At 41.3% G+C, this 25135-nt stretch overlaps 1 protein-coding gene across 1 annotated transcript; it reads right to left on the bottom strand.

The window, feature by feature from the left end:
• Positions 1-379: 379 nt before the first annotated feature.
• wars2 (tryptophanyl tRNA synthetase 2, mitochondrial) lies at positions 380-25135 on the bottom strand. Its single transcript, XM_034574817.1, has 6 exons — positions 24969-25135; positions 11671-11931; positions 8892-8972; positions 7405-7487; positions 4866-4984; positions 380-2487 (listed from the first exon to the last, which is right to left on the bottom strand). The coding sequence occupies exons 1-6, from the start codon at positions 25074-25076 to the stop codon at positions 2039-2041; spliced, it is 1101 nt and encodes a 366-aa protein (XP_034430708.1). The 5' UTR covers positions 25077-25135; the 3' UTR covers positions 380-2038.

Below are 25135 nucleotides of genomic sequence, written 5' to 3'. Positions count from 1 at the left end.
AAAGTGAAATTTATCACCTCTCTATTAAACCTTTTACTCCTGCGCGTAAAACGGGTCAGTTGCGGTGGCGCTTTCATATTAAGACCAACTTGTTCCAGCGCACCGGTATCTCTGCTGCGTGTCTGTCTCGACACAGAGACACGTATTTGTCACAATGCTGCGGTCCTGTGATTTACAGCCCGCTTCTCTGCGTATATGTAGTCTATATATTTATATTTATATTCTGTCAGCTGCACAGGCCAAAGGGAAATAAACCGAGTGAGGATACGCTCTGTTCCCAGGTAAACACCGAGATGGAAAAACCACAGCAGAGTCTACATCCACAGTATGTGTGTGTGTGTGTGTGTGTGTGTGTGTGTGTGCGTGTGTGTTTGTGTGAATGTCCCTGCAGGATTATAACATGAACACAGAGATGCATTTTCAATTAGAGAAAATGTGGTGGCACAGAGCAGAGTTAAAACTGTGCAAGGAAGAAACTTCAGGAGGGGGAGGAGCTGCAAGGAGACAATGATTGGGGTTGAGGAAGAGGAGAAGACTGAAAAGATGAAGTGGTGAGAGGACAAATGAGAGAAAGAAACAAATGAATATCTGGACGAATGTTTTCCCAAATACTCAGAAGGACTCAACAGTCCCCTTAAATTCAATCGAGCTGAATACACACTCACAGTATCAGTCTCCTAAATACGTGGGCTTGTTTTCATCAAGATCCATGAACGATTCCCTGGGAATTTGGTAAAAAATGTGAGGGAAATGCCCTCATCTCACAACTGCCCCTTTGTGAGGATCTGCCCCTAAATTTAACGATTTCTCTCTTGGCCCATGTTCATTCCTTTCACCAAGTTTCCTGGAAATCCATAAAGTACTTTTTGCATAATCCAAACAAACCAACCAACCAACCAGGGGTGAAAACACAACCTCCTCCTAACAAACAGAATTCCAGGTGACTCCCGATCATCCGCTCTTTTATCACCGTAGTGTTCAAGTTCAGCTCTTTACCTCTGGATTGCGATGACGGGGTCTGGAAGCAGTGGAGCTGAAACCATGTCCCGCAGCAGAGTTGAAAATCAGCAGATGGATAATTGCTCAGCAAACAGGAGGAACTTTGAGTGTGTGTTGTATCAGAAACTTAAAGATGTGACTCTGGTTATTAATATTTATTTCACTCATTGCACCACAGAACCTCTGGAGTCATCTCTCTCCGTCTAATAGCTCGTATACGGTCTGCAGTGCAGGAGGAAAACAACATCCTGCAGCCACAGCAGCTTTTAACTGTCTCACCTTTGTATTTGCATGCGTTCTGGTGCATTTTCTTACATTTGTCTGTTTATTTGTATTGTCACAGTTCTCCTGCCTTGAAAATCACTTCTGATAAACCGCTGATCTGGGTTCAGATTTCCTAAATCTAATCTGCTTCCAACATCGACAGACAAACCTGACTGAACTGTCGGTGCGAACAGAACCACAGACAAGTGTTACAACATCAGATCTCAACACCTGTGATCAAAATTCCACTCGTATTCGAAGAATGAAATCAAGTCAGTGTAATTTAATAAGTAAATGTTGCGTCTTTGAAAGAAAGTAGGTTACAGAGTTTTGCTGGTGCTGCAGTTTGGCTGTGCAACTGCTAGCGAGTGAGGACAAGAAGACAAAACAGACAGTTTGTGTGGTCACAAATAAATAAGATGCAATGTCTTATGGTCTCTTATAGTAGATGCTCTTATTGTCGTGTTCTCATTTTGATGCGTTTACACCTCTGCATCATTAGAAACAGCCTCCTCATTCATTTCAATGAGACCAACACAGAGGTCAAAGTCTTTAAAAGCTTGTCCACCAATGAGTCTTTAGTCTAAACATGACAGGAGTCTGCTGTCGAGTCTTTTCCCCTTTGCTTTCAACACCCTTTCTAATAAATACGTTACATCCTTGACTATCCTGGAAATATAAACAGTCATTGGAATAAAATTTTATATCAGCAGCAGTTAAGCACTGAGCGGGCCCGCGGTATAAATGTGGCTTTATTTTCCAGCCGAGCTGCATCTCAGCAGAATCCCACTCGCTGCCGGACCTCTGTGAGGACCGGTGCAGCCAGTTCCTGCGCCCGGTGGTTCCCCCGAGCCAGCACTCCCTCCAGGTGAGCCTGGTCCGACTTCAGCCTCTCGATTTCCTCTCTGATGGGCGTCAACCTCTGGATCACCGCCTCAGTAACCAGATTCTTATAGGCTCCCGTGTCCAACCCTCTGGCCTGGGACACCGCCTCCTCCACGCTGATCATCGCCATGGCAGCGTGGATCGTCACTAGGTTGGACACTCCTGGACGTGCCTCTGGGTCAAAGGTGACCTCGGAGGTGAAGTCTGTGACGGCTCGGCGGAGCTTGAGGGCGATGTCGTCAGGAGAGTCTGTGATGGTGATCGTCGCCATCACTTGGGGGTCGGACTTGGACATTTTGGCGGAGGGGTTGCGGAGGGACTTGACCTTTCGTGTGGAGCCTGTGGAAGGAAGGTAGAAAACTATCATCAATATAAAAATATATGAAATAAAACATCTGACATCAAAGTGAAGCCCGTGATCGGATTGGAAAAACTATTTCTGCTGTATTTATAAATCTCACAAAACTAGTGAAGAACTAGTTATATCTGGTAATCCCCCAAAACTTATGTTAATGCAATTGGAGTTTTCCAAAAAGATTAGTTTAATTCAAGAACCTTTGTTTAAGAATATTCATGATAATAATAATAAATAAAATGTAGGTCCAGTCATTAAAAGTGTTTTCAAATCTTTTTATTCAGATTATTTAATTAGAAAAAAACAATCAGAGGTCAGCCTGATTTAGCCTGATAAATAAAAAGAGCCCACAAAGCTTCAACAGCTGAAGGTGTAAGAACGAAGCAACATTTAATCAGTTTCCTTCTTTGTGATTTTTCTCTCTCAATGAACTTGTAAAGGCTCTAAACTCAGATGAGACATGTATCCAGATGTGGATGACCTGCTGGTTTAACGTGTTGTGACACAGATGTGGATCCGAGTCCCTTTAATGTCAGAGGACGTTAAATGATCAAATCAGAGAAATGAGGAGTGAAGAGGTTCAGTCTCTTTACTGGAGCCTGAAGTGATGAGCAGGAGCTGAGATTTCCTTCCCGTCCTTATTTATGAACACCATCCTTCCACCATCTCACAATCTGCAGCTCTTTTCCCCCCCTCATACTAACAGTCCACATCCATCGTGTCCACATGTTGTTAATCATCCTGAGACGACTTTATTTCAGACAAATTAAAGAGAAAATCTTTGGTGTGGTTTCAAAAGGAAGGTGGTGACTGGCAGCTGAGCTGAGCCAAAGATGACAAATAAAGAAGGGATCCACCAGTTGGAGCCAAATACTGTTGGTGTCCTGTCTACTCACTCACACACACACGCGAGCACACATGCAAACCTGAGCCCCTGAAGTCATCCCGAGGACCCCCCCCCCATCCCCATCTATTATCACTGTTATTATTTTGATACAAGAGGAAGAGAATATTTCTTTAATCAAAGCTACACTGCACACTTCACTGACTCCATCTTGTGCTGTTATGAGGCTGATGATAATCAAGGAGAAAGTGGGCGGTGGGGAGGGGGGGGGGGGGGGGTTTCTCTGAACATGTTGGCCGACTATGAGAGTGTGCATGTGTCTTTTCAAAATAAAATAATAAAATGTTATTGCACGTTAAGGCCTCAAGTGCCGTTTAATGTAACATGTGGTGTGTCACTTTACTTCAAATGTATTCTTTTTAAATTGTATTTACTTTGGTATAGGCCTGTGTGAGGATGGAGACCTGGCTGGAAACAGTTCAATGTTGCAGACAAAATGATACAAAGTCAGTTAGAGGAAAAAACAATCAACACATCTAAGGCAAAGAAAAAGTCATAAAAATGACAAATTAATTTGCAATAGTATTGAAATTGGCCGGGGATGAGAGTTCCCTCGATTTAATATCCTTCCCGTGACTGAAGCAGAAAACATGAAGCCGTTCCTATTCATCTCAATCCAAATGTTGGCGACAGCAAATATATATATCCTGAAACTACAGTATAGCCTGTAAAATGAACTCTGTGAAATAAGTTTGAAAAAGAACGATACTGTGGCCGCATCTGAAATCCAGCTGCAGAACTTTGTTGCATGTGATTCTCTCCCTGTTTTTTTTCCTCCCTCAGATCTCTCTGCGACTGTCAATATCTCATAAAAACATAAAATTGACAAAAAAATAAAGACTATGAAAATATCATGCATGTTTACAAATATGAAATAGCTGAAAAATACTGAAAACACAGTTATAGCTGTTTATTACTTTGTTTGCTGCATTCTTCTTATACCAGCTGGACGACATTAGTTGATGCTATATCATCCAGATATTTCCTGTAACTCCAACAGGGTTTGGTGATAGAAAGCATTTCAGTGACATAAGTCATCTAGTGTCTGGACTGAAATACAATGAATTTGAATTTTAACTAAGCTGCCATTTAGCATTTTTCCCATTTTTTAACAGCTCAATTAAAAACCCAGCTCCATGATAAAAAAATATTAGAAAATCACCTTTTGCCCTCTTTTTTATTAAAATGTACATAATAAAATAAAAGTGCAAAGATCTAAAGTCTCAGAACATGTAAGGAAGTATCCTTTTCAATGCCATTCGTTTTCTCCAGTCTTTTAATAAGGAAACTGATGAAACCATTGAATAAATCTTGTGCATGAAAATAAACTACTGAATGCTGGCACCACTCATGTTTGGGCAAGATCCATCTCATTATTGGTAGCTTCACTTGTATGGCTTGTATCTGAAACGTGTGTATGTGTGTGCCACCATAAGTGTGTACCATGTGTGTTCTTACTGAGCAGGGCGCAGGGTTCAGGGAACACGTCTCCGTAACAATTGTTGAAGATGCGAGCGAGATCCTGAGCCAGCTCTAAATGCTGGACCTGATCCTCTCCGACGGGGACGTGAGTGGACCTGAGACGAACACAGAAAACAACGTGAGCTTCCTGAACAACTGCACATGCTGAAAACGGGAGCGAGACGGGAGCAACATATTGGAGACACTCTGCGTCGCTGTTGGAGCCGTCTTCAGCCATGGTTTCACAACTTTACAGCAGTCACTCGGGAGGAAGCAGTCCATTAATTTCCTCTTTAATAAAGTCCACAGAGCATTAGAGATGAGGTTTTATCTGCTGCATAACAGGAAATTAAGGTTTTGGCTGTTTGATGGTTCAAACAGAAACAGCTGAAGATAAATTGTAAATTGTTCAGAAATATGTGGCTGAAGGATTCATTTTCACTGAGGAAACACTAAGTTACAATGATCCGACCACCAACTGGGCTCAAATCTAAATCTACTGATGCACCACTGGCACATTTTCACTTGTTTTCCAGATTTAAAATTTTACACAAATGTTTTTTTAAAGGAAGATGGTGGAACCCAAGTAAAGCAACTTGTTTTTCCCCATCTGTGAAAACTAAATGAATAAAATAACCTGCGAAAGCCCCGGGAGGCAAGTGAAGTTTGTTGTTTGTCTTGTTTTGGCCACAAGAGGCTGAAGTGCACCACTACCCCAGACGAAACAGAGCACATGATATTTAATTTCTCTGCACACTCCAAACTCAAGGTACTATTTTTGTCTGTTGGCAAGTTATGTTACGTTACTGTCGTGTTTTTCCATTTGCTAGAAATTTATTTTAATCAATGAAGCGGTTTCAGGATGTCAGGTGACGTAGCGTAAAGGAGTAACAGAATTTAGTGTAGGTTGTTGTGGATGAATGGGTCAAAAACAAGAATTCTATCCTGAGTTAATTTTGGACTTGGTTAACTTATAGATTTTAGTTGGCTTTTTACCAGAATACATTTCTGCTACACACATGAACCATTTCCCAGTCGTCATTACAACCTGGGAGTTGATGTGAAGGCTCCAGATGAGTTAGGAACTTTTGGTCACTTAAAAACTGTAAACTAAAACATTTCTATCCAGAAACAATGTCTCCATTATTCTGGATAAACCACAAGAAACACTTAACAGTTTATTAATAGTAACGGGAACCTTGATGGTGGAAGATAATGCTGAGGAATTTTTGGTTATGTTGCGTGTGCCAGGAATGATCAAGAAATGCTTCTTGTATGGGGACAGAGGCAGACCAAAAGAAAAGTAGCTGCACGGGGAGCTGAGTTTCATTATAAGTGAATTCACCATTAAATGTGGGAATAGATTCAACTGAAGTCAATAGAATGATATTCTTTGGCTAATAAAGCTTTGCCCCAGCCAAGGTCGAGAGCCACAAACAGACACGTCTCTTGTTTTGATCAGTTGAGTCAGTGAACGACGACCAAAACAATCGTCACAAAATATGTGGCATTTACCCTACAAAGAAAAAAAGTAACTTCAAGAAGTTGATTCAGTTGATAACTTTAATTTGAAAAAACTCAATTCAACAATTGGAGTATTTTTTAGGTTGTATGACAAAGTGCCTCTTCCTCCTGACATGCTGTTGAAAACACTAACACTTGGCAAGGTTTAACACACATCATCGATAGAGGGCTGTAAATTAAACTAAATGGACGTTAGACTTGTATTATTAAATACGATAAACTCACACTTTATTAAATCCAGATTTCAGTTTAAAATCATGCAGTCGACATCTCCGCAGCTTCTCTTTGAGATTAAATACAGGCAATCGCTCTGCCCCTCAAATACGAAGATTAATCTTTTTGAAAGCTCTCGAGCACAGGATGGTTCCAACAATGAGAACGGCTGTAAATCATGATTTCAACCTGGATGTATGAACTGTATTTCTTCTCAGCTTCATCAGAGGCAAAGTAAGGCCAAGGAGAAAACTGTGACACGTCTTTCAGAGGGAGAAAATATAGAAATGGGAAATATATATATATGGAAGTGGATGTATCTTTAAAAAAAAAAAAAAAAAAAATACTGGAAGTGATGATGCTCTATCTTGAGCCACTAACATCTGGCTATTGTCTGCTATGGGAATGGATACAATCTGCATTCACTCTCTGGTTGAAATGACACAGGTTTTAATTGTCTCCCAATGGCAGTGATTGGAAAGTTACACCCAGGTTAAAACGCTAATTTCTCCTTTTTTATTTTGGCTAGACGTTGCAACTTTTTTGGCCCAACGTTATGATGCACATTGAACCTTTGGGCATTGGCAGACAAATAGCCACTGACTTGTGTTTACTTGTATTATTGTTTTTAGCATCTGAGGAGCAACGTGCAACATTAAACATGTGTAATAACTCATTTAAAAACACTCACAGAGATCTGTGCTCTCTGTAATTTTTAAGGTATCCACCTTCTATATAAAGTGTCGTGAGATAATGTTAAGATTTGGTGCTATAAAAATAAAATTGAATTGAATCTCACTTGTAAAGGAGAATATCTGCAGCCTGGAGAACAGGATACGTGAAGAGGCCGACGCTGCCTTCGTTCTTCTGTTTGCTCTTCATCTGGAGGAAACGATGGAGACAATCAGGTTGAGACGGACGAAACAAGGAAATGAAAAGGAGGAAAAAAAAAAACCTAAACACATGTAAAAATGAGAGGGAAAGACTGAGTCACGTCGACCTTTCCTCTGCCCCCTGGAAGAGCCATTTTCACTTTTACGACTCATCGGCTCTCAGACAAACGGGGTGCGGATGAGTTCACATGACATTTTCCACCATGTTTGAGATCAACTCATCTGTTGGGTAAACAAAAAGGTGTTTTCTATGAAGCAACAGAGACGGGGAACAGGGAACCGCTGTCTCCCATCACGTAGAACATGTGGCTGGAGAAAATGACGTAACATTGAGACTAAAAACCGTGGCAGGTGGAACATGAGAAACAAAACGATCAAACAGACAACAGGGATGTTGAGTAACTGCCGGACATTCAGAGGGAAGAGGAAGAATCGTAATTTGTGACGATCAAACTGAAGTTAAATGCACACATGGTGATAATTAAATCTGTATGATACTAAACTAGTGAGGGAGGATGAGGATATAAAACATTTAATAAACATAATAATCTCAATAATGATCCCTATATATGTTATTTAATATAAAAGGAATCATCTAAATGTTTACATTAATTGATACAAATTTAGCATTTATAAAATTTCACAGAAATTCAAGCTGTATTTAAATATTTAATAATTTAATTGTGTTCAGCTATAAAATTAATACTCTGAGTTGAAGAGTCGATAAGTCAAAATCGATCTTACCGACAAGTAACGTATGATGAGAGCTTGGGTTAACTTGATGTCACAACAGCTGATTATTTATAATATTTGGCATCAGATTTTACTTAAATAATTTACTTAAATAATGTTTATTATTTGGAATCTATTGCAGTTAATACAAAATTAAAAAACACAACTGTAATTATTTGCCGAACAAATAAAAATAAAGAAACAGATTCTTTGTATTTTGTCTTTCAGAATAGTCTTTTCAACAGTAATATTTATATTCTTTTAAACAATAATTCTATGTTCTATGTTTTAAAGTTTTGGTTATTAGGCCACTTTTTATTGGTCATTAGAGGCTTGTTAAAATATGATTTGGTACCTTAAATCAGCAGCGTGCAATGTTTATATACACACGTTTAAATACTTTATTACTTAATACTTAATTACTACTTTAATACTTAAATTTTCGAAGACAGATAATTACAAATGTCAATAACATAAATCATAAAATCATTAATATTACTGAATACTCAAAGAAAAAATGTCTTATAATAATTTTAAGTTCACTATTTACCAGGGGCAGAATCACTTAAAGAAATGACTGCTGTTTCTGCAACTGTTGTATCATAATTCTTGATATTTTACATGCATATGTGAGCATTTGCAGCAGGAAATATAGAGTTACCTTCCACTGCGGCAGGTGTCGGAGGCGGGGCATGCTGGTCAGACAGCCGAGGATCCAGGAGAGCTCAGCGTGTTCAGACACCTGCAGGATTCAGACAAATGCAATATGAGTTTTAGGAATAAAATGACCTGTTATATTCTGCTTCAAAACAAAAGCACACACACACACACACACACACACACACACACACACACACACACACACACACACACACACACACACACACACACACACACACACACACACACACACACACACACACACACACACACGTTAACAATGCATCTCTCTGCAGCTAAAGATCTAACAGCAATACCAAATTATATCTTGAAGTGAATCCTTTGTTCTTGACGCAATAACTTGGTTTCACTGGGTCATTTCTTCTGCTTTAGTTCATTCTGAATCTTTCATATTTTACTCTAATCAAAAAATTAACTTATTGTAATTAACTTACAAGCATTTAAAAATCATGTATTAGGACATGGCGAGGATTAGGGAATGAACATACGTGTTGAAAAATCAAGAGAAGGTAAATTACCCAACAGACAAATAATCACATATCCAAACTTCAGAAGTCAGAAGTCGAGTGATAAATATTTATTCTAAATGGAATTAAGCAGAGGGATGAAACACAGATTCATGGATGGAGAGATCTGGGTTGGGAAGGAGAAAGAGGAGTGTAACTCCCTAGCGCCTCCAAGTGGCAGAGAATAGTACTGCCTTTTTACACCTCACTTCACCACTCCTGACACAGACAGGTGCACCAACTCACGTGCGTCCGATGAAACATGTATGATATCAGCTAATAAACACTGATCCATGCAGTTCAGACATAAATACACGTTTCAGCATAATGTTACTGAACCTTTATTTAACCAGGGTTTCCCAGTGTGTGTGTGTGTGTGTGTGTGTGTGTGTGTGTGTGTGCAACAGTAAACAGCTGCTTTTCAAATCTCTCAGCAGGACGCAACTCAAACTTCCCGTAACTTTTACGCACCATCTGCTTTTATAGGTTTGTTGGCAATTTGTTTATTGAATTAGTTAATTAAAAAAAACTGTTGTGCATGTGGTCAAATAATAACATGTTGTGGAGGAATGAGGAGGTGAACGTAAAAGCGGAGTAGCCCGTGCATCTGGCTGCGGTAAATTAGCTCCAACGTATCTGCTTTCATGGAGGCTGTGGTGGATGTGAAAAAAACATGCTAGTGTGTGTGAGAGAGAGATAAACTGTGTGTGTGTAGGAAATAGCCCTCTGCTTCAGCAAATTAAAGTTTATGGACACTGGCTATATTGCCATCCTCTCTTTCTCTTGCTGCTTGAAAAGCATTCTGGGGAGCGTGACGTCAGCGCCAGACAGCATGGACATAAAGCAGGATTTCGGGGCGAACATGCAGGGGGTCGGTATTCATTACACGCTGCACACAGACAAGAGATGGGACAGATGTCGATGACAGCGCAGGAAGGGATGGATACGATTTGAAGTGCAATAGAGAAAAAAAAAAGTTTGATATTTAAAGGCTTGGGAAAAACAAGGCGTCCATTCATGGTGCACGGCAAGAATGCACTGCGACAAGAGGTATGCTAATGTTACGGATCAAATGGGCATTACACCCATTGTGAGTTATCGTACGGCAATCACAGCAGCTCCTTCAGATTATGAATGGATTTTAGAGATCAGCAAACAGTTGGTCCCACACAGTAACGCCACTTTTCTCCCTGATACTTTTATAAAACCCAAAGGATTTGTGGATCTGTGGATTCATTCCATTCAATTCATTTTTGATACCACCAAGTTCTGCTGGAGGCTAGTTCTGCTCTTTTTTTTTGTGCATCAAAGTCGAATATTTTCTTTGGGCGGCCGTCGTATTTTTACATGTGGAGCAGGCGTGTTCGACAGGAGGGTCGCCACGCTGCCAAGTTATGTGGCATGAAGCTAAACGGGAACAAATATAAGACTGGATGTGTGTGTGTGTGTGTTTGCAGGGAGGAGGTGGCAGAGAAACACAGATGGACTGAACTATCACACACTCTCCGACGCACAAACACACACTTCAACTTTTAAACCTGTGTGAGTAAGAAAATGAAACACTCACATTATCATGGGAAACCCCAAACAGCTGTGATCTCTTTCTGTCGACACAGTGAATTTAAACCTAAAACGTGGAATCAGCTGTTTGCTTCGAACCCTGAATCTGTCATTATCCTTCTCAGCTCCCCGAAGCAAAACGTGATGGGTTTTCATACAGTTAAGATAACGATCAGGAGCCATCATAGCTGGCCAGCATGTCGGTGGATAAACACTGCAGCTTCAGCAGAAGTGAAATAAACACGAACAGTTCCTTCGCGAAGAATGTAAAGCTTCTGTATAAATTGTGTTAAAGAGGTGTTGATTCAATTTATCATAATTTGAACTGCACTGCACTTTTTTTGTGTTGGCAGGTGTCCCTATTGTCCCATTCGAAGCCATGTGAGCTAAATAACAGACATTTCAACAAAACTGAACATCTGAGGCTTAATGAAGGATTATTTATGCTACTTAGTTGGTGTACCTAATAAACTGTTCACTCTTAATTCATTCATTCAGACTTTCACACTAGTCTAATGATGCCCTGATAATGTTATGAACAGATACATACAGTTGTTATTCTATGCTAATTTCCTACTTAATGTCGATGTTTCTTTTTTTTTTTAACTCTACCAAGGTCAGGGCATTCTGTACTTCTATTAGTAAGCTACTACACCATCCATCCCTCCATCCATCCTTCCATCCCCTGCTCACCTTAGACTGCTGGAAGAGTATGGCCCTCTCTGGGTCGATGCCACATGCCAACAGACTGGCTGCCATGTCCAGTATGTTGCTCCTCAGCTGCTTCGGGTCCTGAGGCTGGGTAATGGCATGCAGGTCCACAATGCTGTAGAGCACCAACGGATACTGGTTCTGCAGGGCCACCCAGTTCTCCAAGGCACCCAGGTAGTTGCCCAGGTGGGGCACCCCGGTTGGCTGGATCCCAGAAAATACACGCCCACCTCCTGGAGGCTCCTGGAGAAATAGCAGAATTTGCTAGGTGTAGTTTCATTTGCACAATGTAAGTTTAATATGTTCGTAGCCAATTCTCCAGATTTTAACCCGCAGGTCATGTCTGAAAACGGCTTTCGTCTTCTGTGCCTTCAAAACCTGTAATGGTACAAGAGACTCATCTTTGGAGAGTGAGACTCAAGGTGAAAAGGTGAGAAAGTCACAACTTGAGAGAAGCCTGCAGAGACTGAAGTGTCAGTAGTAAAGTATTGGCAGGTTGTAGGGCCAGCTGCGGTCAACGCTTGTATTACTGGGATGCTAACTCCATGGCTAGCACCTCTGTTCTCTCTCATACACATCCAGCACGAAGAATGCATCACCTCACGGGCCAACAAAAACATTTAACATCCAACCAACTCCAAGGCCTCCAATACCGCAACAGGGAAGGAAGGACACTAAGAGAGGAAAAGGGGGAGGTAGGAGAATAGAAATATGTCAAATATAGCATAGTAGCCTACAGTGTCACCAACATTAAAACAAGAAACTTATCTAATAGAGTTGGAGCTGAGACTCTAAAAGAGAGAGGGAGATCACTCGTAGAGTTGTAGCGTTGGGCAAATGTTCTGTTTCTCTTTCTGCAGAACCTTGCCAGGCCAGACTGCCTCATTTCTTCTGGCATTGGCCTTCTCAACTGAACCTTGGCTTTCACTTGGCACTGCTGTGAGAGAAGTCTTAACCACTGCTTGTGGTGGCACCACATGATACAATTAGAGGGCAAGCAGGGCGGCACCTGTCATGAGACACGAAACCGCAATGACATATGGTATCCAAGATCTATGGCCGTTACACAGTAGATTAGGGCTTTAACAGGGCAGAAAACACAAAGACGGAGACTGGAAGTTGTGTTTTCCTTGGGCAGTTAGAAAGACAAAGTGTTTGGCGCCTGGGTAACACACATGGAGATCCCACAACAACACCACGAGTCAGTTCCCGCCAGCTCACAAATGAGAAGTTGATGAGGGACCATGCATGTCTTTGTTGCGATGGGTAGATGGAATATGTGGGTGAGAACGAAGCTTCACTAGGGTTTGGTCCACAATGAGGTCAACAACCGCCAGAATTAAAAGAGGGGCCAACAATGCCAGGGTCTTTCGTATGTGTTGTAACGGGTGTGGCCACAGGTACCAACAAGATGATGAAAAAAACACAAGGTCCAGCTCTCAGTAATAAATTACATCCATGAATTTGAAGGATTCGCATACATCAACATATTTCATGTTATATGTGAGCACATAAAGAAATTCACATGTATAAATAAACTTCCCGCACTTTCTCAGCCGCCTATAAGAGCTCGAGGACCGGTTTCTATAAAAGAGCTGGCGTCAAATTTTCTGCGAAAATTCCTAAGGATGTGACGTTAATGCTCGAGTGCCTTGCCTCAATGACTAATGTTAGCCCTTATGTTAGCCTAGAAATGGAGTCTGCTAACGTCAACAAACAATCTGCTCCTTCAGTACAACACAGACTCCAACACAAACTCCACATTCGTCAAACTTTCGTCTCACAAGGCCAGAGTGAGGTCTCCACACTTCTTTTAGTACTGTGCCAGAGCTGGACAGTCAAATACAGTCTTTAGTGTCAAATATAGTTTATAAATATATATATATAATTCAAGTTCTCATCTATCAATACGTTCCCAGTCAATTATGTTCAGTCTAGTGCACGTCAAATCACCGCTTTGGGTGATGCCAAAGATTCTTGCTTGCGCCAACCTACGGAGTGATGACTTCAGTTCACTTATTGGCCACCGGTGTCAATGATGAAGTGTTTTCTAAATGTTGCATGTAGAATTATAAAAATACAGTGACGTGGAACAACTCTGGAAATGTATCATCCATTGTTATCCATCGTTTTAAGTGGAAAAAGTGGCGTTACACCCCACCTCGGAATTGGCCCTCAAAAAGTATCAAAATAATCTTACTGCAACATGCTTTCTACTGAATCACAAGATACTCTTCAGCAGATCGAGTTTTCCTGTTTGTCATGAACTGCATATGATCAAAGTTTCGTCCATCAATAACCCATTCAAACTAAACTTCTCTCACATTCTCTGACTCAACAACCTGTCCAGATCTTAAGGTCAAAGTTGATACTGTCATGATCATACGATTGCGTTGAGGTGAAGTTTGTTTTAGCTCGACGTGAGATGTGTTGCAACCAGCAACACCTGGACATTTCAGCAGTGGAGCTCATTTTTAAACCTAAGCTCCACAAAACCCCTGAGATCACCGTGTTATCACCTCAAAGATGACTGGCGATCATATGTTCCCCGGCTGCACTTTTCAAGGTTATCACAACTATTCATTAAAACCTGACGCTTTCAGAGGATATCCTCTTCGCTCGCTGCTGGGAAATCGGTTATCTTGACAGCTTGCTGAACTACATCACATTCAATCTGACTGAGGGACGGGCTCAGCACAGCGTCTGAGATCAGATAACAGCTGCTCGGTCACCGGCGTGGCCCAGAACTTCTCCCTCTCTCAGCCCTAAGGGATCAAATAACGACTGCTCTGAGGCCAGCATGGTCCACAAAGTCTCTGTCTACTGGCCTGAGGGAGCTGGTCACTGCTCGGCAAGAGAGAGAGAGGCAGGAAGGAACTGGGTGCTTATGTCATTACCGACAGGGTAATTGCACTGGAGTGCCATTGATGCTGAGAGCCTCTTAAGAAGTGTCAGGGTTGATTTGGGTGTGGACGGGGCCCTGGGTCTGGCTCATGTGTGTTCTCACCTCGAGCTGACACGCCAAACGCATGTTCCCCTTCTGCACCAACCCCCAGGGGAAGCCATTAGCCATGCAGACATGGTAATGGTGTCATTTGAGCCAATCGAGTGTTAAATGAGAGTCAACAGCACAGCTAACTAGCCACTGGGCAATCGAGGGCTATCACGACACCTCCACGTTACCTTTAGTTAGAGGAAAGTGTCTTCAAGGATGTGCCTCTATGATTGTTGGAGGAGAAAGTAGCTTACACAAAGAAATAAATCAACTAGCGCATGACGACAGTGGAGACAGTAAATGTTGTAAAGCAATTAATGGTTGTAATGTATACTGCGCTGCAAAGCCAACAGTAATAAAATATCATCCAGCTTACTTCTGCCATGGACTATATTAAACCTGTGCAAGTGAATTCTTAAAGGTGAAATGACACCTTGTGGTCAGTAGGATGCATCGAGTAAAATAAACCAAATGAATTTCAAAGAGTTCAGATGAATACAAATTTGAAACCAGATTTAAACATGTTAATGGAGAACTAAAACCATACAGGCATAATTAAAAGGCAGAAATTTGAACTTGCACTAAAATTAAAAGGACAGTTTAGGCTTATGGGAATATCAGTTTTATATTGTTCAGAAACAAATGGGACACATTCAAAATTTGACCTGATGATGGCTTAAGATCAAATGTTATTATAGTTTATCCTGAGGGAGTTATGAATGTCTGTGCTGAATCATGGAACCCATCAGTTAATCCAGACACTTCACTCAAATCCACAATTAACCAGGAAATCAGACGAATTAGCGAGCCCATGTTTATCAGCCGTCACAGATGTGTCTGGCGCCAGCCGTTCAGACAGATTTCCATCCGTCTTAAACCTGGTCAAGAAAGCCACAACTATTTAACTAAAATGGTTCGCAAGATTTAACACAACGCTGCTGAGAAGTTTTCATTAACCTAGAGATTGCTGCTGGTGGAGGTCTGTAAAATCCGCTATCACAATATTACAACAATCTGACTGTATATTTGTTTTTTTATAGAAAGGTAAAATAGACAACTGCACATACAGCGTTGATTTGCTACATCACATGTTTTGTTGCTCTGATTAATTTCGGGTCTACCACGTTGCATCCAGAGGCGTTTTGGTCAGCAGCGATCGTTAGGAGAGGTTCCAGACCCAATCCCACATGCAAACTCATCTAGCAATGCCAGGCTATACATATTATATTCCCAGTGGTTCATTAAGTTCAGAGAACAACATTGAAAGACAGCTAAGATAAATAATGTTTCTGATTTGAAGAACAATTTTTGAGATAAAAACATGTGCAACAGCAACGTCAAGCTCAATAGAAGCAATAAGAACAAAAATACTATCTCTTGAGTTTAATGATGAAGACACTTTCCATATCTTGCCTCACTGTCGTTTGCATGCCTCTACACACAGGCAAGGAGGGAAATTCTGGTGGTTCTCTCCTCATATTTTACACTGACAGGCACAGCGTTGTCCTACTATATCGTCGCTAATGTGACGAAAGCTTTCTTCATCCACGTCTGCCATATGTTGAATACATTACAGCAACAGCTAGAAGGTTACGTACACTAAAAGGCCTGGTTTTCACACTTTCACTGCCTTTCCTGGAATAGTGTTCATATGTCAGTGTGTGTGGTACTATTCATGGGGGTAGAGATCATGTGCAAACACAGACATATGTCCGCAAGTGTTGTAGTCTTTGCCTACATCAACATCATTGAAGCTGTGAAGGTGTCTGTCCATGTGAATTTGACAGCTTGCATCAGAAACAACACTGGTGGAAAGAAAACAACCAGACAGTCCAGTAAAAAGCAGTAACTCGATCTGGTTCTACACACAAACTGCATCATTAGATGGAAAACCGCAGGCAATTAGAGCGGATTCACTTCATTTGAGGACAAAAAGGGATCGACACCAGGTTTCCCACAATTCTAGAGTAAGTCTAGTTCCAGGAAACATTTCCCTTTTCTCTCCAGCGTCTTTCCAGAGCCATGGAAACAACTGCACAGTGGGTAATAGAGGAAAAATGTTGTATTGTAATTCGAGGGAGAGCAAGATAAAATGAAACTATATCTTCACAGAGGATTGTGCAGCGATGACAAATATAGGCGGCAAAAAACTCATTGCATGAAAATTCTTTTTAACAGATTCATAAAGCAATGCATTTCTCCAACAGTGAGTCAAGACTGAGACTGTACTGAATTGTTTCATACTTTACCTTGTCGGTCAAAACATACAGTATGCTCACACTAAATAGTTAAATATATAAACATGGACACTGAGTTGGTATGGAGATGATATGACTTAAAGTTGTGTAATTTAAATTACTGCAAATTGTGAATGATTGCATATTAGATTCCATATCCTATGTTTTATTTAATTTGATGAATAACATCATGACTGGAGAATCTTGTTTTTGCTTATTGGGACTGTAAACGTCCAGCTGTTACTTTAGTAAATGGTGGAAAGTGTTGCCTGCTTATGGGGGGAAAGAGACCTGAGATTCACCATTATTATTATTATTACATTTGTTATTATTGAACAGTTGCAGCTTATCCAGCCCAAGTCTACAGCCTCAGTCTGCTCAATGTTATTAATCACATCCATGGCTTTGGTTGAGCCAAGACTTTCGAAACAGTGGACTTCTCTTCTACGATCTGTTCTGGGCTGCTTTTCAGGGCTCATACATCATATCAGAGCCCAGGAGTCCTGGAGTGGACCACTGACATCTCTCTCACCGAGGGGCTGATGAGCGGAGCCGACAGTCGCCTCCATTTTACCGCGCCAATTTCAACAAGTCTCAAAAACCACCTCTGGGATCATCACCGCTTAGCCCGCTGTGAATTACCGTCAGCTCTTTGTGGCCCGGGCAAGAGCTCCAGATCTGACAGTGGCTGCAGAGCATCGAGACGGGCCTGCAGATGGAGGCTGTCCGACACACAGGATCCAGTGTTCTTCTTCTGTCCTGAGCGCCCCATGCACCCCATTAACACCGGCATCCTGCTGACATGCACCATGACATACCATTCCTCTATATCTTTCTTCATCTCGGTCTTCCTCTCACTTTGGGACCTGTTAAGGCGGGCGACCAACAGAGCCGCACTTCAGTGAGGTATCGAATAGGAAATGGGGTTTACTGTATAACACCCCCCCTTATCCTAAAATGTGTGTGTTTGTGTGTGCGTTTGACCAGTGTGAGAACACACCACAGCTTGAAACAAAGTGCATGACCACGGAGGATAAAAACAGAGGAACGAATGCATAAGAACACAGAGACGGGAAAATTCAGGAATGCTGCCGTGGACAAAGCAGGAAGAAAAAGAGAAAAGAATGTGACGGAGAAGGCAATGTGATAAAAACTAAACTAAATAAATAAATAAGAATAAAAGTGTGACTGAGTTCAGTCAGGACTTGGGTAGGGGTTTTTTTCCTCCTGGAGGGGGGGGTGGATGCGAAGGCCCAAAAGGAGCGTTTGATTAAATCTGCGGTTGACGTGTGGGACAGGTGAGATTGATGAGGTTCCTCTGAGCTTCACACTGTGCAGAGAGCAGGGGTACAGGAACAGAACGCTGCAGTGTGGCGGGCCGGGGCTCGGGGCCCGCTCGCGCCGTGGGGTCCCTGGGCTGATTAATGGGACTGGAGGCCCTTCAAAAACAGCACTCCCCGCAGACAGGGCCCGACAGAGCTCCAAAAATAACCAGGCAGCCCCAGACTCCAGCCCTAACAGGCTGCAGCTTCTGACGGATCCAGACTTCAATACAGTCTGAAGGTGGAGGGGGTGTGGGGGGGGGCAGAACCAAAAGAAGCAGCACATACTCGAGACAGGAAACTGTAATCTGGCTCATTAGAAACCAAACATTTAACGACTTCTCTAGTTTATGAGAAGTGACAAACACTGACAACTGATATTGCACCAATAATAGTATTACAGTACCTGTTGATATAATTATATTACACAAGTGTAAAATGTGCAACGTTAAACCCAAAGAAGTACAAACTTTACATCATCTGGCAGCAAGGCCCATAATAAAATATCTCAATAGAAACAGGTTTATAAACTATTGGAGTTAAAACTTACTTAACTAATTAGTCGAGTTCAGAATCTAGAGCTGAAGCACTCGGAGGAAAATAATTATTAACATCTTGAGTAACAAACCCAATGTGTAAAGTCTCTATCTGCTGAGGAAGTGTGCCGTGTTAGGATCAAAAACAATATCAGTTTCAGGTCCATTTGTTATTGACAGTTTCCAAAGCACTTCAAGGTCATTATAATACTGTGTGACAGGAGTTTGTAACTCAGAAAACTCAATCTCTAACTATCACAGTGGACATATCAATAAGTAAACTACAGTAAATGTAAGCTTGCATGTATTTGATTGGTCAAAGCAGCGTGTTTCTGCCAGATCATCCAGCCACAGATCAGCCTTTTTTGCAGACGGACTCAAAATCATATTTTTTTGGGGTCAAGCTGTCCTGCTTGGCCAACAAGGTGGTCTGGTTAAAATAAGTCTGAACACATTTAAATATTTTCTGCAGTTGAAAGTCATTGCCAACATCCATCCCGACGCTAAGTTCAGCAACAACGTCATCATTTCCAAATGTTTCCAAAAATGTCAGCAACACTTCCAAAGTACTCTTTAATTTCTAGGGGCTCAAACACTCCAGAGACTTGTGGACGGTGTCAACAGCTAACCAGTCATTAATAATGTACTTCAATAATATTTAAGAATTCTAATGACACCACTGTGAACCTGAACAGGATTTATCAGACAAATATGCAAATAAGCATTACTGCAGTTACAACAAAGTTCTCCATCACACGTCCCACAAGAACCATTGACTGTCACCAACAACGTACAAGTCAGGTCTGATCACAGTTGTGTTATGAACCAAATCTGCTTAAAACCAGTGTCACCGAATAAAACTAAGTTCAGCTCAAGTTCAGACTTATGCAGTTTTTCTAATATATGTCCATGTCACATGTAGAGCAGCTGTGTGCAGCTGGAAAAGTCAAGGCTAGCTTAATTTTCTCTGCAGCTTTTTTCACTGTTGGATAAACACATTCATGCCGGAGCTACTTGTTACTTACACATTTTCAAATACTTTCATTTTAACCACTTCCTCCTTCGTCTGTGTTGACAATGGGGCATGTTTCATTTTATTTCACTGGCAGGAAACAAGTGACTGACAGGAGAGCTAATAATATCAGAAACACACACACACAAAAACACAACGCAGCAGAAAATAACCGACATACACTTCACAAATTTATCAATATGTAATTATGGTAACACTCAGGGCAAACCTCCACCAGCAGCTTCTCTGAAGAGTCCGCTCATTCCCTCCTGTAAAAGCAGCGGCTATTTACTTGAGTGCAGCTCAAAGCCCTGACACCAGATACTTAGTGCGTTTTAATTAGAAATGTCAGATGCTCGGCTTAAAGCTTACGGATCAGGCAAAAACTAAAACATGGTAAAACGACTAAGAGTCCCCAGGCACCACTGTGGGTAAATGTCCACAGAGCGATTCTGTAATTCAACTTAGCTTTACATGCATTTTCAAAAAGAGGAATATGTTGACATATGGCATAGTTTTTAAGAAGCAGGTAATGTGCACAGAGCCTGAGTGAGGGCCCTGGCAGGAGAATGACTACGACAGACCTAATTACGCAGAGCGGACTGCTGAGAATTAGCGGGCTTTTCTGACAGTTGAAAATAAATAGGGCAGTTAATGAACATCCTCGAAGGGGAGGCCATGTTTCCTCGCTCTCGCCGGCCGCTCCCATGTGGTGCGGGAGCAGCTCTAATGGTTTTAGCTGACACCCGAGTAAGTGAATTTGGAGCTGAGGAGAACAGAGAGGCAAATTAGAAGTCACTTCCTCTTTCCTGGAGCCCGGGGCTGACATGAGTGATATCAGCCAATAACAGGACCACAGGCGAGGGACCCCTGGACAGGGAGCCCAGTATTTACAGCTGACATGAGGCTGAAGGGGCTGCAGAGCTGCACAGACCGATTTCTGCTCTAACCAAAGACTGGAACAGATAAATTTCACCACGCAGGTTAAAGTAATTCATGAAACGATTCTACCATTTAGAAATGATGAGCAATAGTAAAACGTTTACTCCCAAATATCTGCTTGTTTTCCAAAGAAATAAGATTTTATATTTTAGCGTTGTAGCTTTATCTGTTAATACTTTCAAATGATGACATGTCAGGATAAAGATATTTCAAATTGAGAAAAAAATCTTAAAACATAGAACAGACTTCACTACATTTACAATTCGCACCTCATTGTCATTTACATTAGAACACACCATCGACCACTTGCATACCTTGCACATCTTCTGCAGAATCTGTAACTTATTGCATTTACTTTGATATTGTCATATTATTTTTTTTACATTGTATGCAATTTATTCTATTTCTTATTTTATTCTATTGGTCCCTGTCTTTATCTTTCTCCTTGTTCTTGCAGTACTTTCTCTTAATTTCCTTTATTACAATTCTTCTTATAATGTTTGTTATGCAAACCTTCTTGGCAATAAAACTGATTCTGCTGTAAGGCAAAAAAATACTTCAGTCAAGCACACATTGGGCCCCTGATGATTAGATAATTACTATAATAAAAAAACTACTACTATTGTCGTTGTTTATTTTACCCATTATCGAAGGTTGAGTTGCTAGCTCACGTAGCTTGTTAATTATTTGTGTTGCTCCAGTAAATTCTATATTACAGAGAAGTTGAAGAGATGGGTCAAGAAATAATGGATCCTAATTTTCAAATTATGTAACTAAATACCATTTTTAATTTGATTAGATTCAACACCCATGTCTTCCAGAATCCACACCCTCACTTTGCTTCCATTTCAAATATGTAGACTCCAAGTAATTTCTAAGAGGATTGACATCAAACATGAACACAGTAAGTATAAGTCTTCATTACTTTTAAATTGAACTATATCACATTAAATATCTTCCATTAATAGTTCGTATAAAACTGTTTTTAAAAAACGCATAGAAACAATGATTATGCACCGTCTGTCTCTTTATGAAAAACAGCTGAAAAAACCCCAGCCGACCTCACTGCAGTCGTGAAGCCTTACATCTGCTCATGTTTCCCTCTCTTCCTTTCTTCCCTCTTTATCGAATTACCGCAGGTTATCTCACCGACATTTGCGAATATGAGTAGATATTAACAGCAAATTTGAACCACAAGTGGCAAAGGCGGAGCCCTCTCGTAAACAAAAGTCAAAGCGTGAAGAAGGTCACACTTCATCTTTCAGCCCGTCAAGGTTCAGCGACTCTTTAAAAACACATTTTCCAGTTTTCCAGGGCAAAAAAAAAAAAAACCTGCACAAAAGCGTGTTTGACGCACATCACACCTCGGGGCATTGTGAGCGTGCCGGTGTTTGCACTCGCCCGGCCACATTTGGAGAAAATTTAAACAAATGAAAACCAACACTTCATTTCTGATGTTATTGCTGGTAATGAAGCACTGCTGTGATTCCCCCTCCCCTTTCCACCCTGTCGTCCCGTCTAGTTGCTCAACTCTCTGGCCTCTCCCGAGACTACGTCTTAGCAAAACACAGACGGGACAGCGGTGAACACACATACTGTATTACAGCTCGTACATCAACCAACAACAGTGCTACATGGGCAGATGGGTGAGGTTTTCAGCTGCAGCTCAGTAATTGGGATCTTTGTCACACTGAAACACACCGGTGATTCTTGTGTGAGCCAGGGGACTCGTTGTTTGCCTTAACACCCCATTTGCTTCTCCAAGGCAGCCAAGCAATAATAAGAAAAACCCTCAGCTGAGTTATAGGAGGCACGTTTCTTGAATTCACAGTAGAAGTCACACTCAAGGAGCACTACAGCAGATATCGTGCCAGGTGCCAGACCACGAAGACAAACAGCACAAAATAAACTCAATTAGACGAGGAGAAACATTTTAGTCGCAAAAGGAAGCTGCGAAAGTCGCCGATGAACAAGGTGCGTCGTTCAGAGCTGAGAGGGAAAAGCCCAAAACAGAATAACGTCTCAAAGTCAAGCAGGAAGCATTAAAAACATCCTCCATGAGGAATAACAACGCCGCCAATGACATGTAATTTATGTGATGACTTGTTTTATACGTAGAAACACCCTTTACTTCAACATGACTCGTTTCATTCAACTTCAGTTTTTGATTCCTTCCATTACCCAGAATTCAACTGCCCCGGGGATTGGGTGTAGCCATGCTTGCTTGAATCTGTACCGAAGACAAAAAACACCTTCACTCTTTGACTCGGCTGATAACAAACCTGACAGGGACTGTTGAGCTTTCCAGTCTCTGAAAACACTGTGTGCTGTCAAACTAGATGCAGCTGCTGCAGATACCAAAACTCCCTGCAGCAATTCCACAAGTATTCTCTATATACCTACATTTGGTTTAAATAATAGTATCACAAAAACAGTGACAGGTTGAGGAGACTGTTACAGTTGAAAGTAACAGACTCATTCGAAAAGTACTAATTTCAGCAAGAAGCAGGATGATTGAATTATTCTAATTCAGAAATAAAACTGCAAGAGCAGCACATTTGTCCTTAAATGACCAGAGAACATGATTGTCCTCTTGTTTTTTAACACAAATGCAAATTTAATGAGAAGTTCATATCACATACTGAGTATATATGTATAGTATTTTTACTTTCAAATATATGACATAGGATTCATCAGCTCTAGAATGAACTATATGTGGTAAAGAGAATAACAATCTTGGGCAGTCAATTCAAGCAAAGATGTGAAGCAGTGTTCAGTTACAGCTTCTAAAATGTGAGGGTTTGCTTATTTTCTATGTTTTGGACAGTTGGGCTCAGGTGAAAGGGTTGTCCACTAACCAGAGGAACGGAGGTTCGATCCCTAGCTCCTCAAGTCCGCTCGGCTATAAGATTAACAAGTTCATTATTTTAAGAAGATGTTTGTGTTTTAATCACTCATGCACACAGCCACCAGGTTTGTACCATAGATGGAGAGAACTCAGCTGATCTAGTTTTATTTTCACCTGGGAATGTCACACAATGAAATTCTTGTTGCTCTTGCACAGAGACACAGGATTGTCAGGAATCATTTGCTGGACTGAAAACGGGCTCAGCTGAAGGACTATGTTTCAAATATTATACCTGAGAAATTAACAAACTCTTAAAAGATATTAACGTAACTTAGTGTAGTCTTCAAATAATCATTTCCTTACTACGCAGATATTAACTCTGTGTGCACAACTTATGTGACTCAATCAAATTGTATAGCCAATATTCACAAATCACAATTTGTCCCATAGATCTTAACAAGGTGCGACATCCTCTGTTCTTAACCCTCAACAAGAGTAAAACTACCAAAGACAACTCAGAGAGAGCCACATGAGAGGATCCCTCTCCCAGGATGGACACAAGTACTATAGATATCACGTTTAGCTGAGAACATCAACAAAACAACTGTATTTACAACATTGATTAGTAGAAACAGTTTGTGACATAATGAAAACGTGTGTCAATGTTTAAAGTATTTATGCATAAGAAAATGTCCGATGGAGATGAAGGGAGCAGCAATGACAAATGAATCGAGGCGTTATTGTCAGTAAGGGTAGAATATGTGAGCAGACATTTTGTATATCAAGCAGTTGTAATAAAAGGTCCACGATCAGGATCAACAACAACCAGGATCCACGATCACATCTCTGATCCACGATCCAGCATCACGATCTATGGTCCATGATCACAGGGATAAGATAATAACTTGTGAGCACCAGATAACAAATATCATCTTTTGGTACCTCACGGTCTCCGTACTGACGTGCAGTCATGTCTCATAGTGTTCCAGATGTTGTCTCTACTTCCACATCTGCACCAAACTTTTGCAAATGAAACAACTGCTGTTTGTGGGTCTTCTTAGAATAAACGAAAGAGAGCATGAACATGTTTGCTGCAGGTTTTGAACCTGTGATCTGAAGGTGAGACCTGGATCCAACAGCCAGAGTTTGAATGAAACCTTCCTCTGAGCTTCACACTGTGCAGAGAGCAGGGGTACAGGAACAGAAAGAAATAAGAAACATATGAAGCTGGTGAAACGCTGTAAACAGGGTGAGACTGTTTAACACTCGAATACAGTGATATTCCAGGGTGTGTGTTTGTGTGTTTGTGAATGTGTGTGTCTGTGCTCGTGCAGTCAGGATGTTGTAACTCCCTCGGTGAATGAAACACTTTGACCCGCAGATCGTACCTGGTTCTCCGGGCTCCTGGTTCCGGCGCAGACGGATCTGACCGAAGAGAAACGGGTCCGGATGAATCTAGAGACATTTCTGAAGTTTGTCCGCACGGGCAGCGCCATCTTTACTGTGACGTCACGGTACGGTGGCTTCGGGAGGACAAAAGGAACAAATGCGATCC

This window comes from Hippoglossus hippoglossus, chromosome 21 (genome assembly GCF_009819705.1).
Source record: "Hippoglossus hippoglossus isolate fHipHip1 chromosome 21, fHipHip1.pri, whole genome shotgun sequence".
Taxonomy (NCBI): domain Eukaryota; kingdom Metazoa; phylum Chordata; class Actinopteri; order Pleuronectiformes; family Pleuronectidae; genus Hippoglossus; species Hippoglossus hippoglossus.
Note: the sequence above shows the minus strand (reverse complement) of the source record. Positions and strands in the feature narration are given on the sequence as shown.

What these genes read in the sequence shown, in the direction of transcription:
- wars2 (XM_034574817.1), bottom strand. Translation starts at nt 25,076, where the DNA reads ATGGCGCTGCCCGTGCGGACAAACTTCAGAAATGTCTCTAGATTCATC. An exon ending in TACTCTTCCAGCAGTCTAAG is followed by an intron (nt 8,973 to 11,670) that starts GTGAGCAGGGGA and finishes TGAATCCTGCAG; the next exon opens with GTGTCTGAACACGCTGAGCT. An exon ending in TGAACCCTGCGCCCTGCTCA is followed by an intron (nt 2,488 to 4,865) that starts GTAAGAACACAC and finishes TTCCTTCCACAG; the next exon opens with GCTCCACACGAAAGGTCAAG.